General features: G+C 39.3%; 1 protein-coding gene across 1 annotated transcript; it reads left to right on the top strand.

The window, feature by feature from the left end:
• The first annotated feature begins 5,866 nt into the window (after positions 1–5,866).
• SERINC1 (serine incorporator 1) lies at positions 5,867–16,111 on the top strand. The gene is made up of 9 exons (XM_010086545.1): positions 5,867–6,023; positions 7,400–7,593; positions 10,711–10,790; positions 10,980–11,117; positions 12,045–12,214; positions 12,340–12,430; positions 13,562–13,703; positions 13,815–14,045; positions 15,631–16,111. The coding sequence occupies exons 1-9, from the start codon at positions 5,988–5,990 to the stop codon at positions 15,767–15,769; spliced, it is 1,221 nt and encodes a 406-aa protein (XP_010084847.1). The 5' UTR covers positions 5,867–5,987; the 3' UTR covers positions 15,770–16,111.
• The last annotated feature ends 1,672 nt before the right edge of the window (positions 16,112–17,783 follow it).

Genomic DNA, 17,783 nt, shown 5'->3' with positions numbered 1-17,783 from the left:
GGGCTGGAGGAGGTGCCCCCCACCCTTCCCAGGTTTGGCTTCTCGGGAAATCCCCCGGGATCCGCCGAGGCCCTTCAGGTGGGGCGATGGGGAGCTTCGTACTAACTGCGACAGGCCTGTCGCGCTGCTGGTTGCTGCTTCCTCTGCGTTCGTGTATGGGAGGCGTTACTGCGTCCGCTAAAATTCCCCCTCCCCGAATCTGTAAAGGAGTCAAAATCTAATTAGATGCTTATGAAATTAGGCATTTTTTTTTCGGGGAAAGAAAAACTCGCGCGTTTCCCTGATCCTAATGATTGTATTTAATTCCTCTTACGGCTTTGTCTTTAGCAGCTCCACCCCTTCTAGCATCTTTGTCCTATGGAGCTATCGTCTTCTCGCTGCACAGTAGTCTGTGCGAATGTGTCACCACCATGCTGAGTATTGTCAGGTGATTTTTCTTAATGGGAAACGACAGTTTGAGAAGGTTTTAAAACTGTTGGCACTATGCAGAAAAACAGAAGTTGGAAGAGATCCTGCATAGCAGTGCTCTCCCCAGTTGAGGCATTGCTGTCTTATCCTTAAGTGATAATATGTCTTTCTGAGTTTAGTTGTTACGCAAATAGACACAATCAGGTGGTTTGTGAATCATTAGACATTTGGCTTAAAAATATCAATGGGATTATGAAAACCTGAATTTTCCATACCAAAACATATTGTACCATACTTGGATTAAATGAAATTATATATATTTAAACAGTTCATACACACAGTTTGGTGGTCTAACTCAGCCTTGTATTGATTCAAGCTTCAGTTTTTTGTGCTGTCAAAATATACGGACTTTGGCTCCCCCAGTACAGAGTGATATTTAATTAGATATTTAACTCCTTAATCTCCTGTACAAATTCCATTAAATGATCCTGGAATTGGTAGATCTATATGAGCTAAGCTTCCAGGCTGATGTGCATGTAAATAGCCACTAGAACACTGATAATAATCCATTAACAGAGTACTGTCAGTGTTAATTTTGCTTAATTAACATTTTAAACACTACTTAATGGACTAGCTAGTTAGGCTTTAATAACTAGCTGAATATAGCTAGCGTTAACATTTTGGATTATTGCATATATTAAGCGACGGTATAACTATAGGTTTTAATTCAAGTACTTGAGTTAATATATACTGCGCTTTCAAGTGCATGAACAGCCACTCTCATAACTGACTGGTGTTGTGCATGAAGAATCCCTGTATGCTTGATCTTGGTTTTGAGTGTTCATTTCTGTACAGAGAAATTCAGCTAATGGACTTTTGGTTAAAATTATTTACATGGACCTGTAATCATAGAATGGTTTGGGTTGAAAAGGACCTTAAAGATCATCAAGTCCCAACCCCCCTGCCAAGGGCAGGGACACCTCCCACTAAGACCAGGTTGCTCAAAGCCTCATCCAGCCTGGCCTTGAACACCTCCAGGGATGGGGCATCCACAGCTTCTCTGGGCAACCTGTTCCAGTGCCTCACCACCCTCACAGTGAAAACCTTCTTCCTAATGTCTAGTCTAAATCTACCCTCTTTCAGCCTAAAGCCGTTACCCCTCATGCTATCACTGCACTCCCTGATAGAGTGTTTCCCTGTAATCTTGATTGTGTCAAGTTTAGTGTGGGTAACTAATACCCATCCATTCCTTTAAAGTGACCAAAGAAATCAGGGTTTTGTTTTGTTTTTTCCCTGATGGCTTTAAAATGTTGATTTTCTCTCCACATTTAAAATCACAGATGATCAGCATTTAGAGCTTATGTGATAGTTCTTTTAGGAGAAATCTCTCAGTGCTGATCTCTAAGGATATTTCAGTATAAACACTGTTGGTGGGTCTGAAAGAGACACAAACTGTGAGGGTGACATAGTAGGGGAACCAGATGTAGCAGAGTTTGTGCCACTGCAGACTGTGGTACGGACAGGAAAACTAATCCTCCCTTGTCTGGGAAGATGCTGCTGTTGGCATTGCTTCAGCTGTGTAGCTTCTCTGCAAGGCTGTGTGTTGTGCCATGCAGAGCTGCTCTGGGTAACTGACCTTGGCACCTGGCCTCATACCTTTATTTCTTCTGTATTTTTTAATATGGTGTTACTGCTGTCTATAGTTCCGTCCTACTGTGTGCTGATCAGACAGTGTTTTGGATTACCGTTTTTAGGAGCAAAGATGAGCCTGTCGGAGGTCGGGGGGTGGGATGGGAGAAGGCTTTAAGAGCATTGTCATCTCACCAAAAATCTTCTGATCATGATGACCTAGATTGGTCAGGCAGTGCTGTTTTCACTCTTGTGGGTCTTGCTTCTGTTGCACTGTTCTCTGAAATAGCTCAGCTGCTGGTTTTTTCGCTTTAATATTCTCTGTCAAGGCAAAGATATTGATTGAATCAGTTCTTTTTGGAGTATGAGTAGGGATCATGTAGCTAAAACCTGAATAGGCCCAGCTGGGGGCTTAGTGCTTTTGCAAATACTGAATTCAGTGTATAATAATTTAGTCATTATCCTAGTAAGAAGATTACATTTGATATTAAAAACTTGTTCTGTGTGCATCAGGGCAGTAATATTTGACTTTCTGTGGGTTTGTGGGATTTTCTCTCTCCTGCAATATTAATCTTGTTATGTGTTCCTCCTGCAATTTCGGCTGCTCTGGAGAATGAAGTGACTAGTTCCGCAGGCATGAATTAACTTGTCTGCCCAACTGGCCACTCCCAGAATAGGTGTGCAGGTCATCTTTTCTTATTTTGCCTCAATGAACACCACTGAGCTGTTTATTTTTCTCAAAAAGGTGCAGGAATATGAATTGGGTAGTAGCTACCAAAGTTACTGGATGGCAATAGGCTTATGCAGTCATGACTTAGTAAATGTTGTCTGAGTTTCCTTAAGAAAGCAAGCTTAAAACTAATTGCAGAGTAGCTCTTTGCCTGCATCTGTGACTAAGCTGGGCTTAAGCTGGGCTTCAGCTGGGGAGTTAACATTGAGCTTAGGTCTCTGTTGTAATGTCTTACTGTTTGTATTGTAGCATTTTTTTTAGGAGCCGTGCTCTGAATTTCGGAAGAAAGAAAGTGGTACAAGTTATCCTTGTCTCCTGCTGATAAACTCAATTCCATGGGCTGGATATTCTTCACTCTTTGTTCTTTTTGAAGTCTGTTACTTTTTAGAAGTTTTGCAAATAGTTCAACAATATTATTTTATTGGAATGGTATATATTTTATTCTGTCTTGCTAGCAAGACAGAGGGACTTGGACTGTAATGTGATTCCTCGTAGAAGGGGCCAACTTGTGTAAGTAGTATCAGTTATCAATAGGTGTCTCTTGTTCATAGATGTGCATGATCACAGCTTGTAAGGATGAGCTGTTTGGGGGCAAAAGGTTTTAAAAGCTGGTGTTGGAGCTCAGACGCTTAAATGAGGTGTATTGCCTCGTTTGAGGCACATAGTCTGCCAGTGAGGGGGAGACATCTTTATTTCAGCCACTGCAAGCCTCCCCTGTTTCTAGAAACATGTATTCCCCTATGTTCCCCTTGATGCACTCAGGGGGAAGCTGCTTGAATTATTTAGGTATTTAATGAACAGTTTAACACTGGGATTTTCCAGAGAAGCTATTTTTGTCCCAAATAAATTTTTTTGTCCTTGCACCAAATTTTCTGCAGCAGATGAGCCTAGGCTTATATTCTACTCTGCCAAATTCAACATTTTGTTCAACAGTATCTTGAAAAATATTAATGCAGACAGAATTAGTTCAATAAAGTAATTTGTTGAACAAACAATAGAAATATTCTTCACTAGGAAAGTTGTTTGTGTGTGTGGAGGAAATAGTGCAATGCGTTGGTACTATAAAATCCTGATGCATCCTAAGCTAGTATTTGCTGTACATTTCCTGCTTACTAAACGTAGACGCCCCTGTTGTAGTTGCTTGCAGTTGTAGAACAGCCTCAAAGGATCATCTGGTCCAGCTTTTGTAGGAGAGGGAGCCTAGACAAGATGATCTAATACCCTGTCCAGTGGTGTCTTGAAAACCTCCAGTGACGGGGACTCTACCATGACCTTGGGGAGGTTGTTGCAGTGACTGATTGTATTCACTGTAAAAAATTTTTTTCTTATATCGAGATGAAACCTCTTCTGGAATCTGTGCCTTTGTACTCTTTGGGCTATAACGATACTGAGTGGAGGAGGAGGTGAAAAAGGACAATATAATATCTTTTACATACTGAAATAGTTATAATGAGAATCTACCTAGTTTCAATTTTTTAGCAAGACAAATTTAATAGTGAAGTTTGCTAACTTAAAAATTATTTTGGAGCATAGTGGAGTGAAAAATCTTCCATTCTCAGAAGAGAACGCAAGTGCAAAAGGAATACAAGGCAATTATTTAAATGACCCAGTTTGTGGGTCTGATTGAGACTGTAAAAACAGATAATCTGAGCCTTTTCTTGAGGGCTTTTCAGGAGGCTGCTGAGAGTGTTGTGGCAGTCTGTCTGCTCTTCCCTGCAAGCCCTGGGGCCTTCCTGGTAGCAGCAAACTGCTGGTGTTTTTGTTTGTCATATGACTAAACTTTTAACAACTCTTTCTGACACATGCCAGTCATACTGGATGATTGACATGCACTGGTCATGTGGCAGTGTAACTAGTCATGCTCTAATGTGACTGACTGGGTGTCTTTAACTTGGTGATTAACAGCTGTAGCTTTTGTTACATGGCGGAGGTGTCCCTGCATGTGTGCTGGGGGAGAAGCTGGGTTTTATCATCCTTCAGTATGTTTGTCAGAGGTGGCATGGTCTGTTGTTGCTCAGATAGGGCAGAGCTCGCTTGGTAATATTACCTTAGCTGAAAAATACGTGACCACCAAAATTGGCTGTTAACTGCTCTCTGGGATATTTTCTTCTAGGCAAAATAATTTATTAGTAAATTTGAAAAAACAAAACAAAAACAAAAACACCATCACATTTTGATTGTACTTTTCCTCTTCTGGCTTATGTTTACTTGTGAACCCTTGCCCTTCTTTCGCTTCCTGAATTGTCACTTTCTGCAAGTGGCGGATAATCGTGAAGGAGTAAAGTATGTTTGCCACTTGCCCCTGCTGAGGTAGTGCTGTCTGCTCCCTTTCCTTCTTCCCACAATTTTCTGTTTAAGAATTAAATACAGGTAAATTTTGTCCTGTTTTTTTTTTTCCTCATAATATTACAACGGTACAGCATTCCTATCCACTTTTGCTTTTGATATTTGGTAGCAATGATAATACGTGTACTGTGTCTTTGCTTTGTTCTTACGGTTTATAACTTTCACCTTGCATAAGTTAATTTTGCCAGCTAACAGAATTGTGTGATACATGAGTAGCTGCTAAATATGCAGTAATTTGAAACGTAAGCTTTAGGCTATTTTACCTATGTTAGTGCTCCAGTAATGTTTATGGCCCCAGTGAGGATTGTGGCCCAACTCTGCCAGAAGCTGAAAGTGTACCTAGATGGCAGTTGTGCTCAAATTTTTTTTCTGCAGTGTATTTGTTTAATCTCTGCAGCTGTGGAAGGGAGGATGTGACTGTTAAGTAAAAGCAGTCCTTGCATCTCATTTAGCTGAAATGAAATAAAATTCAAGAGAACAAATGAGCCTGAATCCAGTCTTTATATCCTCTGAATGGATAAATGATTACTTTTGACACAGCACTAATTTCAGTGTACAGTCATGCTGCCAAGATTGTTAGGGGACTCTGTAATGTGTTGCAGCCACTTAGTCTACGCTAGTGATGAGATGCATAGGATGAGTCATTTTCCATCATAACTTCTGATGATCTACACAGCCTAATTAAGTATTGAAATCTAGTAATGTAAAACTTTTTAAAGAATTTGTTTTATATCTGTCTCCCTGTCAGATACCATGCTTATGCGGAAGTGCCCCATGCCTGCTCTGCCGATGTTGCCCCAGTGGAAACAACTCCACTATAACTCGGCTGATTTATGCATTCTTCTTACTTCTTGGTGTGAGCGTTGCCTGTGTGATGTTAATACCAGGCATGGAAGAGCAGCTGAAGAAGGTAGGTTACTTCTTTGCTAACATGCTTGATAGAACGAATGTCACGTGTAATTGTAAACAACATCTTGAAAGCATGAGTTTTATTTGGAAATATGTAATTGTGCTGCCACCTGTGCTTCACACTCACCGTTAGTTTGATTGTAGGTCAAATAACCAAAGAACTCATGGGACAATCACTGCATAGGTGAAAAGCACTGTTTAGAAATAATGTTGCACCTCTTCTTTAGTAGCGCCGAGCAGAAAAAAGAAAATCTTGTATTAAACAAGAAAATATAATTTATATATGTGGAGTTTTATATTTTATTGAGATACTTATATTTGTGGCACTTGATTGATTTTGATTGCTGTTAATAAAAGAATGCAAAATAACTACAATCTAAGATGTCTTCTAGTTTCGTGGTGCTGTTAAAATTACTTAAAATTCCGTTTTAAGGTCTGCGAATGCATAACGAGAATATTTTTCACTGATGGTAGTAGCGTATTTTTCACTAAGGATATTAGGAAGTGCTGATAGGATTTTATGGTTTATTAGTTATATGAAGATACAATAGTGCATATAAAATTAGAGTGATAATTTGAGTTATAGGAGAGCTTATAGATTCCCTGGACTCAGGTTGCATGTGCTTTGGTTCAGTTGGTCTTCATTTTGCCATGTTTAATTGTTTTTTAGTAAATAGTAACTTCTGTTAGTCATGCTTCTGATTTTCTTCCCCCGAAATGATTCAACTGTAAATGTTTATTTCACTGTAGTATAATAACCACATTAGAGCTTCAGTGAGAGCCATTTTAGTCACCCAGGAAAGAAAATGGCAGCTTTCTGGAGTATGATTTGACTTCAGAAAGATGTTGCTTGTGTCCTGGTAGTGATTGGAAAGGATATTCTCAGCTGTTTCATATGGAAGTTGAAGATACTTCTAATCAGTAGTGTTGTTACTTTTTGAGGAGAGGCTGTTTCTGTTTTAAAGAGATGCAAGCGGGCTGCCTTTTCCTGTCTGTGTCATGAACTTGATGGTAACTGTCAAGTCAAATTTACCAAATCCCAGATCTTTTATTTGTCTCCTGATTCAGATCAACAAGTGAAAATTGCATTTCTTTGAGAAGTTCCGAAATTGCTAGTAACAAAAAAAAACCCCACTGTTAATAAGATTTACTTTTGGTTTTGTTTAGAATTTGCTTATGTGGGGTGTTTTTCCTTGAATGTGTTTAATATTCTGGTTGGACTGTAGCTAACAACACAGCCCTTCAGTATCATATTTTATAGCAATGTTAATAGTTGCATAATGTTACAGTATTAATATATTAATACCTTTCTAATACATAGTTACTCCCAGGGTCCTTTTACAGACCACTGAATGAGGTATCTTGTATTTATCACAGATTCCTGGATTTTGTGATGGAGGGATGGGAACAACTATTCCTGGTGTGCACGGCCATGTGAATTGCGATGTACTGGTTGGTTACAAAGCTGTGTACCGTGTGTGCTTTGGTATGGCCATGTTCTTCCTTCTCTTCTCCTTATTGATGATCAAAGTGAAGAGCAGCAACGACCCAAGAGCAGCGGTGCACAATGGGTAAGATACAGAAATGAGAACTGAGATGGGCAGTGTGCTGGATGCCTGTGAGATACAGCTACTGTGAAAATGAAGCCTGTCACTGAACACGCTGGCCACATTTACTGTTCCACAAACAATTTGATAGTAGCTAGAGAAGTTTTGTTGCAGTAGAGGGCATTCAGGCTGAGAGAGTTGGGGCTGTTTAGCCTGGAGAAGAGAAGGCTCTGGGGAGACCCTAAAGAGGCCTTCCAGTACTTACAGGGGACCTACAAGAGAGATGGGGAGGCACTCTGTCAGGGAGTGTAGTGACAGGATTGCAGGGTAACAGTTTTAAGCTGGAAGAGGGTGGGCTTTGATTAGATATTAGGAAGAAATTTTTTACTGTGAGGGTGGTGAGGCACTGGAACAGGTTGCCCAGGGAAGTTGTGGATGCCCCGTCCCTGGAGGTGTTCAAGGCCAGGCTGGATGAGGCTTTGAGCAACCTGGTCTAGTGGGAGGTGTCCCTGCCCATGGCAGGGGGCTTGGAACTAGGTGATCTTTAAGGTCCCTTCCAACTCTAATCATTCTATGATTCTATGTTTATTAGAGTTCTTAGACACAGCAGATTATTTTTTGTAAGAGGAAAAGATACATGTGGCTGGCACTTTTCAGAGCCTAAACTGTGAAAATGGATAATCTGTCCAGAGGTTTTACAATACTAGAGATTCTTCTTTTTTTTTGAAAGAACAAAATTCAGAGATAAATAATGTTACTAAGTTGCATTCCACTGAGACTTTTTCAACAAATTGAAAGATTTGTTGAAATCCCAAAAAAGCCTCATCTGTCCTCTAGGAATTACATTCCTCTTAACTTTGTTTGTAAGGGCTTGCTCTTTTAGAACAATTTCATTTTAAGGATTGTAACAGTTAATATATGCATCTATATAGCAGAGGGGGAGGGGATGTTTGCTTTGCTTACTTCTGTTTGTTTCAGTCTAAATAAAAAGAGGCTGGCTACAGTACTAAGATGTGTTAACAGCAGTAACTCAGTTCAGCCTTTCCTTCTGCCCTGCTTTGTTCAAGACAGCATACTTGTTACAAGCAAAAAGAAAATGTTTCAGGTACATTCTACATCAGCCCTTTGTGTTCTTTTACAATAAAAGACACCTTTTACATGATGTGGAATCTTTTTACCTAAAACTGCTTCTTAAGTGTTAGGGATCTTCTTGCTACCCGTAACTGAAGTTGTGCTCTCCAGTACAAATTTTGGTACTATTTATGCTACCCATAGAAGTTAACTCTTCTTAGCCAATCTGGTGTCAGCACTAGGATAAAAGGAAAAATTATACTTGTTAACTGTTAGTTGTGAGGTATTTAATAATGTGACTTCCAACACTTGTGTAATAACTAGTTGCTTCAATAGTATGCATTACAGGTAGCTTGATGAAAACTATGGCTTTTGATTTTTGAAATCGTAGGTATCTTCAGTAATACTTTGCAATGTGATCTTTCTGTCAGTGGCTTGAAATATTCAGAATATTAGCTTTTCTCATGTATGTGTACTAACTTTTTCATACTTGCATGCAAGTTAAGCCCAGTAGTGTGGTCCAGTGCCAATGTTTGGTTTTGTAACAGCAGTCAGGATGGTTTCTTGCCTCAGGTTAATAATAATAACAGAAAAAATCAGTTCTAATGTATTCACAGGATTGTTGCTGGCTTGCCCAGAATGCATAGCAACTGTAGGTGTTACGTCAGATGAGTATTGTTTTCAGCTGTCACGTTATGTGAGTTATGTCACGTTAAGATCCCTTAAAATGGAATTAGAGATGAAATTTATACAAACTTGAACTTCTTGTCATTTCTATAATTGACAATTACATTGATTAAAAAAAAAAAAAGTTCCACATGTGGATTGAAAAACTAGTTTTAGTGGGGTGTATATTACATGGTAAGTGTAATAAGTTAATTCAGCTTTCAGGCTGGGTTTAGTCACTTCTCTGTGTTACAGTGAACTAATAGTCTGCACTTCTGTCATCTCACATAGTTCCTCTCCACACAACTGGAATTCACTCCTCTGGTTACCATCACCTGGTTGAAACGTCCAGAAGGAGAGATTAAACTTGTTCAAAATATGGTAAAAAATCGGAAGGGATAGAAAACTTGAAAACCATGCAAGTGTTTGACATGGCAGGGTTGTGGTACATGTTTTTGTGCTGTGTTCAGTTTTGAAATACACAGAGATGTTACCATGCCTATATTTGGAGCTGCCTGTCACTGTGATTAGAAAAAATACTCTTCACCTTCTTGTAGTTTTGTTGGCATAACTTTTTCACTTGAAATTCCCTAGGCAGGGTGTGTTTGTACACTGTCTGTATTAGGGGTGAGTTTGGTGAATCTTTGGTGGAAGATACTTCCTTGTGTCCTGTCTGGGAAACATCTGATCTGTTTTGTTTGTCCATGAGTGCCTATCTTTTACCAATTATATTTAAAACAAGTTCAATTACTAATTCAATTAAAAAAAAAATCAATGCTACTGCACTGGAACGGTGACTTAGAATTTGATTGTGTCCTTTCTGTGAAGAATAAATGTTTTGCTTTTGTTATTGTGATAAATCCTCATCTGATGTAGGCCTAAAGACTCTGAAGTTAGGTGGGAAGAATCTAGGCTTTTGTACATCTCTTTCTTGCAGGAAATGAATCGAGACTGGTAGGGAACTCCAGCATAATGTTTTCTGTCATTGTAGGCACCAACCAGATCTTCTGCCTTTTTGTTTTTGATATTAAGAAGAGATAGGAATTTTTTTTTCTACCCAATTTTTTCTGATATGCAGGCAGTTCAATTATCTCACTGCTCTAGTTAAAAACCTTAAAAACCCACAAAATCAAGAAACTCCATCACAATTACATTCCACCTTAGCTTCATTTGTTATACATCAGTGAGGTAGCTCCGGCAAATGCGTCAAACTCTGTGTCAGTGTAGCACAGTTTAAGCGTAACTTTCTGGAGAACAAAAGTCTGGGGCAGATTAAAGAAAAGCAAGTTAAGAATGAGTGAATTAAAAACAGCTCTTAAGGATATACATTTTGTGTACATCTGAGTTTTTGTGAATTAGATTAGATTTCAGCAGTTGCCTGACTACTTTTTTATTCCCCTTTAGATTCTGGTTCTTTAAATTTGCAACAGCACTTGCAATTAGTGTTGGAGCTTTCTTCATACCAGAGGGATCGTTTACAACTGGTAAGGGAATATTGTCTTCCACTGTATCATGGTGCAATCATAACCGGATTCAAAACAAAGTGCATGATGATGTCTTAAAGTTTTTATTGTAGCTGTGTAACCATAGCACTTTTCTATGTTTAGGGACAGTAAGACAGGGTGGTAAATTGTCTATGCTTCTGAACTGGTTTTGTTTTCTTTCTCTTTTAGTGTGGTTTTATGTAGGTATGGCTGGAGCATTCTGCTTTATTCTTATTCAGCTGGTCTTGCTCATTGACTTTGCCCATTCCTGGAATGAATCTTGGGTTGAAAAAATGGAGGAAGGAAACTCAAGATGCTGGTATGCAGGTAAAGGACTGTACTACAATCAAGTTTTAAACTTCATTGTATGTTATGTTAAATAAGTTATTTACTGGGTAATGCATTTTACCAGAGTTCAGAAGGGCTGCTTTGTGCGTATCATTTTCTCAGCTGGTGTAGTTCAGCTCTGTTGTCTTCCTGTCCTGTTGATGTTATGTTAAGTGGAGGGGGGGCAGAGAGAGGGGCAGCAGCCCCTGGGAGCAGGGCATCAGTTTGTGGTAGCAGAGCAGTGGTAATTGTAGGGTTTGGGGGTTTTTTTTTCAGGCACAGGCTTTGTTACACCTTAGTGTCGATTGAAATTGAATGAGCCTGCTACATAAGCACCTCAAATAATTGCTTTTTCTTTCTGTCTGTGCCAGTCAGTCATTCTTCGAAGTTATATGCTGAAGGGAAAGGCCAAGATAGTGAAGGAGAGTACAAGTCATCTCACAGGAGAAACATGATGTTAATTTTAATAAAGCATTTCAGATGTGATGATTTAGGTATTTCAAAAGACAGCACAGCCTGTCTTCGTGCAATGGCCACTTCACTCTTTAATGTTTTTAATAAGATGGAAGTTGGAAAAAATTCTGTTTTTCCTTCTGTTGGAGAAGTAGTTCTTCAGTTTCTTTTTTAAGCTTTTAGCCCACAGTGTATGTAGTATAACTGCATTCCTTCATACTTGCTCTTCTTGGTTGCTGTTAGAGCACTGGAGAATCAAGTATGGCTTCAGTCTTCCCATTTAGTGTGCTCTTCCTTTTTAACACCTCAGGGTATTGGGATTAACTTATTTCCTTTCCATTTCAGTGCCCAGAGCTGCTCACTAATTCTGTCATTGTATACCGTGTCCAAAATCTGATAATCATGCAATATTATTTCAATTTCAATACTTTCCATTATTAGACAGTTTAACTCTGTTTTTGTCTCTTTTCACAGCTCTGCTGTCAGCTACAGCTGTCAATTATCTGATGTCTCTAGTAGCCATTGTCTTGTTTTATGTTTATTACACTCATCCAGAAGGTTGTTCTGAAAACAAGGCATTCATCACTGTTAATATGCTGCTGTGTATCGGTGCTTCTGTAATGTCAATTCTGCCGAAGATTCAGGTATAGTTTTAACTCTGTTATATTTTGGGTTTTTTCTGTATTATCAGTCCCAGAAACCTATGATATAATCACACCTGAAATATTTTAATTACCTAACTTTTCTATTTCATGACTTCTTCATATAGGAATCTCAGCCAAGATCTGGTTTGCTGCAGTCTTCTGTGATCACAATTTATACAATGTATTTGACTTGGTCAGCTATGACCAATGAACCAGGTAAGTGTTGTAGCAATATATGGCTTTTTGGGTAACTAGTTCAGTAGTAAGTTGTGTCTTCACCATTTTGCAAGGCAATATTAGAATTGGGGTACTAGAATGCATGCAAGATAGAGGCAGGACTCACTAGTTTGTGTATTCTTCTCTCACGCTTACTTTCTGTAATAATACTGAAGAAATAGTTCTTCCAAAGATAATGTGTTTTTCACTTGCTCTTATGTTTATTGTATGGAAGAATTTTACCCATTGTTGGCCGGATTGTAGTATTCTAAAGCTTAGATTTTGCAGATTACAACTCTTACAAGGTGTCTGGAAGGTTAATCTCCGTGCCAGATTTCAGGTTTCTTACTTGGTGACTGAGATGCTACTGATTAGATTTTTCCTAACTGAGGATTTAAAAAAATGTATTAATAGAAGTTTTCAGTGTTTCTTGTGCCTGAAAACAACTGAGTAGCTCTTAAAAAAAAAAAAAAAAAAATTCAGGCATTCTGGTGATTAAAAGAAACTAATAAACTGCCAAATATGGATTTTGGTGTTTTTAATTTGGTCTCTGGCCGTTTTATCTTAGTTATTGAAAATCTTCTCTGCTTCTGTGTAACAGCATAGATATGAGTCATAGCTAATTTCTGCAGTAGTTATGGGGAAATAAGACTGTCTGCTACTTCCAGCTGTTTCATCTGTGTTATGCTGTGTGTTGGGAGCTGTGAAAATATGAAGCTGATTTTGTAGCATTCTTTTCCGAGTCCGAGATGACTTTGGTACCCCACGTGTAGACTGTATGGTTGTCGAACTTGTTTTCTACTAGTAGAATTTCTAAAGCTTAATATGCAAAACATTTTTATTTTGTTGCATCTTAATTGCGTGAGATGGAACAGTAAAGCAGTTGATGCACATCTTGCATAAGTTTAAAATCCTTTATCTTGTCAAAAAGACAGATTTTTATGCTGCATACTGTCACTTGCCTGCTTTAGAGAGACTATAGACTAAAATTAGATTCAAAACTTTTTTTACTTCAATACTGTCATGGTCACAAAGTTCCTTTTTATTACCATGCATTGAGTGTGGAAATGTACTATAAAATATTTATTCTGTTCTTATTTTATGTAAGTTCTACTGCAATTTCCCCCACAGATAGGCGCTGTAACCCGAGTTTGCTGAACATCATTGGTTACAACAGCACCACCATTCCAACCCAAGGCCATGTAGTTCAGTGGTGGGATGCACAAGGAATTGTAGGACTGGTGGTGTTTTTGCTGTGTGTTCTCTATTCAAGGTAAGATTGCTTTGAAAAAAAATTCCTATTAACTTGTATTGCTAATCTTTGTCAGATACTAAACTGTATTTATTTGGGTGACTGTACTGTGTCCTCTCCTGTCAAATAAAGCATCCGAACATCCAACAACAGCCAAGTTAACAAGCTGATGCTGACCAGTGATGAATCCACACTGATAGAGGATGGAATGCCCAGGAGTGACGGCTCCCTTGATGATGGAGATGATGTTCACCGAGCCATAGATAATGAGAAGGATGGAGTTACTTACAGTTACTCCTTCTTTCATTTCATGCTTTTCCTGGCATCACTGTATATCATGATGACGCTTACCAACTGGTACAGGTATTTACATTTGATAATATATTGTGCTAATAATGAGCATACAAGGTGCTATCTTTTGCTGAACAAGGAGGCATAAGTTGAGTGCGCTATGAGGAATGTAGGTCCTGAATGGGACTTCTCAAGGGAAGCATACTGTTTCCTCTATATTAAACGAATTGTATTTGAATATTGGGAGTAGACAACCTTTTCCCAAGTGTGTTCTAGGATAATACTCATGATTCACTGGACTGTTCAAATATGTTCTCTTGAAGTGAACAGGATAGAGTCTTAAATTTTGTAACAACTACAAATAAGTAAACACCAGGCCTGTGTCTGGTACAGAGAGTTGGAAAAAGGAGAGGTAGAACATGTATCGGCAGGTCAAGGGAGGTGATCCTTCCAATCTCCTCAGCACTGGTGAGGCCACATGGAGTGCTGGGTGCAGTTCTGGGCTCTGCAGTATGACAGAGACATGCATGTACCGGAGCAAAGGGTCACAGAGATGATTAAGTGATTGGAGTACCTGTCATACGAGGAAAGGCTGAGGGAGCTGCGACTGTTCAGCCTGGAGAAGAGAAGGCTCAGGGAGATCTTATCAGTGTATATAAATACCTGAAGGGAGGATGTGAAGAGGACCAAGCCAGGGTCTTTTCAGTGATGCTGGTGACGGGACCAGAGTCAATGGGCACGAGCTGAAACACAGGAGGTTCCCTCTGAACATCAGGAAACACTTTTTTTAGTGCGAGGGTGACTGAGCACTGACACAGGTTGCCCAGGGAGGTTGTAGAGTCTCCGTCCTTGGAGATACTCAAAAGCCCTCTGGGCATAGTCCTAATTAGCTGGCTCTAGGTGTCCCTGCTTGAGCAGGGGATTGAACAAGATAACCCTCAGAGGTCCCTTCCAACCTCGGGCATTCTGGGATGGAGTCTGTAGTAGAAGGACATTGGGTTGTCTGTTCCTGGAAAAAATCCTCACAATACGATAGTCCTCCTGTGTGTGAATTGTTGTTCAGGTAGTCTTTCTGCTACGTACATTTGCTACTATTGCATTAACAGCTTGAGCAGATATTCTTCAGAATTTAAAAAAAAAAAAACTGGTCTCTAATATTTTGTTTAAGGACAATTTGTATCAGAATGGCAAAACTAGAAAGGTGTTTGCTTCAGAAATAACTCTTAATAGTCCTGCTGTGGATTTGATTTGTGGTATTGCTTGGGTCAGTATTACGTTAAGATTATTAATTTTCCAGGCGTTGTCTTTTTGCAAGGTACAATGCATTATTTGTCTCTAAATGCTATCCAGTTCCTGCCTTTCCACAGATTTGCATAGAGATTCCTTATAATTATTTCTGCTTCTTGATAGCTTCTCTTACTAAGTATTTTTTGGGCTGCTGTTGTTTCCCACCTTCCTGTGACACCAACTTAGAAATGGTGTTCTTGTACAGATGGGTGTGAACTGCCTGGAAGAAGGGTAAAGATATCCTTTGAGTTGTGGAGCTGGAGTAAAATGACCTACTGTGAAAGTAGTGTTGAAGAGTGGCTTACTACACAAGTACATCTTACTGAAACAAAAATTGCAAATTATATTTTTTCTTTTCCTTCTTTCACAGTCCCGATTCTTCTTATGAGACAATGACCAGCAAATGGCCGTCTGTCTGGGTGAAGATATCTTCCAGCTGGATTGGCATCGTGCTGTACGTGTGGACTCTGGTTGCTCCGCTGGTTCTTACAAACCGTGACTTTGACTAAGCTGTGCTGCTCTCTAGGGAGACTGTTAGCTTCACTGTGTCTTTGAAACAAACAGTAGTCCAGATAATAGTGCAGTTGTAAATATGTGTGTGCGCGCGTGTGCTCTCCATGTAGTATACCCTGCTTTATTCTGCATGATTACCTTGAATCATGTTTTTTGTCAGTTCACTAAATGATTTTTTCTATCTGAGCTCAGTGACAATTGCTATAAAGATGGTTTTTATAGGAGTAGTCCTGGATTGAATGCTTTGGGAGCTTTAGATGTAAGATCAAGACCTTCTGGAAGTAGGTTGTTTTTTTCCCTCAGTTGCATTAAATAGTTGTAGGAAAAAAGTGCAAGTGTTAAGTCAGGGTAACAAAACAGTATTAGATCAGGCTTTGCAAGCAAAGGAGGGCCTGCCTTTGATAATTCCTGTTGCCTTGATTCCAAAGTAAGACTTGAGTAAGTATTGTTAGACTCAAAATGGGGCTTGTTAAGAGTTTACTGGACATCTTGCAGCATTTTGGCACTAGCAGCCTGACCTTGTCCTGTAACGAGGGCAACAGTACCTTTAGCACAGATGTTAAGTAGGGAAACTTGACCTGAAGCTGCAGAGGAGCTGATGTCCTCCTCGGTGCTGTTGGGTCCGTGTGTCCCATTGCAGACAAGACGGACAACCTGAGGAAAACCATCCTGGTATCAGATGCTCAGAAGCATGTTTTTAAGACACCTGTTTACAATATGCATCTATGTATTTTTTTAAGTAGTTTAAATGGGATAGCTATGCTGTAATTTATTGCTGTTTTGTGTGCCACTTTTTCCTGGCTAAACTACAGTCACAGAGTTTGCAAGGAGCTGACTGGTGGAAACTGTGTAAAAGCCTTTTAGAGGAATTTAATATTGTGGTTAAAAAAGAAGTAGAGGAAAAGGAACGCTGAAATTGTAGTAACTAAAGAAGGCTTGCATTAACTGAGGCTTCAACAAGTGTTTCTTAATATATTTGGGACTCTAAATTTTGATCTTTTAGTGTATTAGCTATTTTGCTTGTTGTCCATTGCCAGAGATGGACTTGAGCCTAGAAAGTCAAAATCCAGGCATGAGGTAAGACATTAGTCTGATTAAAATACTGTATAGTTCCTGTGCACTTATGAAAAATTAAATGCTTTTGTGCTTGCTGCTTTATAACTGAAGTACATAAGCTGCATTATTTATCTGTTACTTGCTACAACTTGAGACTAGAGCAGCCTGATGGGGAGTGATGCTAGAGCCTTCAGCAGATGTCATGCTGATCTGTTACCATGGTGTTTATACTGTTGCTTCCTGTTGCTAATTATTCCCCAAGCTTTCTTAGGGAATTCTGCACCTAAACCCTGACATGTCAGTCAGACTTGAGAGGGTAATGGAAGGATTGGTAAAGGCTTGTAATAATTTGGAGTATGTTATTACCTTATTAATAAATAAATTTGGATGAAGATATCGTGATTTTTTTGGTGTCTTGTACTACTAGTGCCACAGGTGGATAGTGTACGGTTTTGTGCTCTATTTTCATGTTCTGTTCCTGGGATGTTTTACAGCAGTTGGCACTGGAGAAGCAACAGCTGACGGTGCTGTGAAGTACACCTGTAAGGCAGTTAGTTCCTCCTCTTGAGGAGATCACACATGTCACTCTCTGTGAAGTTTTCTGACAGTTTTCTTTGTGCCCTTTGCATCCACCTCTCTGAAAACACACCCATGCTTCACATTTGTAACTGCATTCCTGGTTCATCAGCTGCTGCTTTGCATTAATACCAATTTTAATACAGCAGTTCACGAGTCATGTAACAAATAACTAGTCACTGAATTAGGAAGATGAACAGACAGATGCATCTCTCAATTTCTCATTTGAAAAAAACCAAAAAAGGATAGTTTGAGTGCAGTGCCAGAGCTGTGGAAGGTGTTTTTTCCTGTTGCATGGCTTAAGTTATTAAAAATCCAGTTTCTCCCTTTATGGGAACATCTTACACATTGGAGCTTCTCAGAACTCCCTCTACAGCG

The sequence above is a fragment of the Pterocles gutturalis genome, unplaced genomic scaffold (genome assembly GCF_000699245.1).
Source record: "Pterocles gutturalis isolate BGI_N339 unplaced genomic scaffold, ASM69924v1 scaffold10806, whole genome shotgun sequence".
Taxonomy (NCBI): Eukaryota; Metazoa; Chordata; class Aves; order Pterocliformes; family Pteroclidae; genus Pterocles; species Pterocles gutturalis.
Note: the sequence above shows the minus strand (reverse complement) of the source record. Positions and strands in the feature narration are given on the sequence as shown.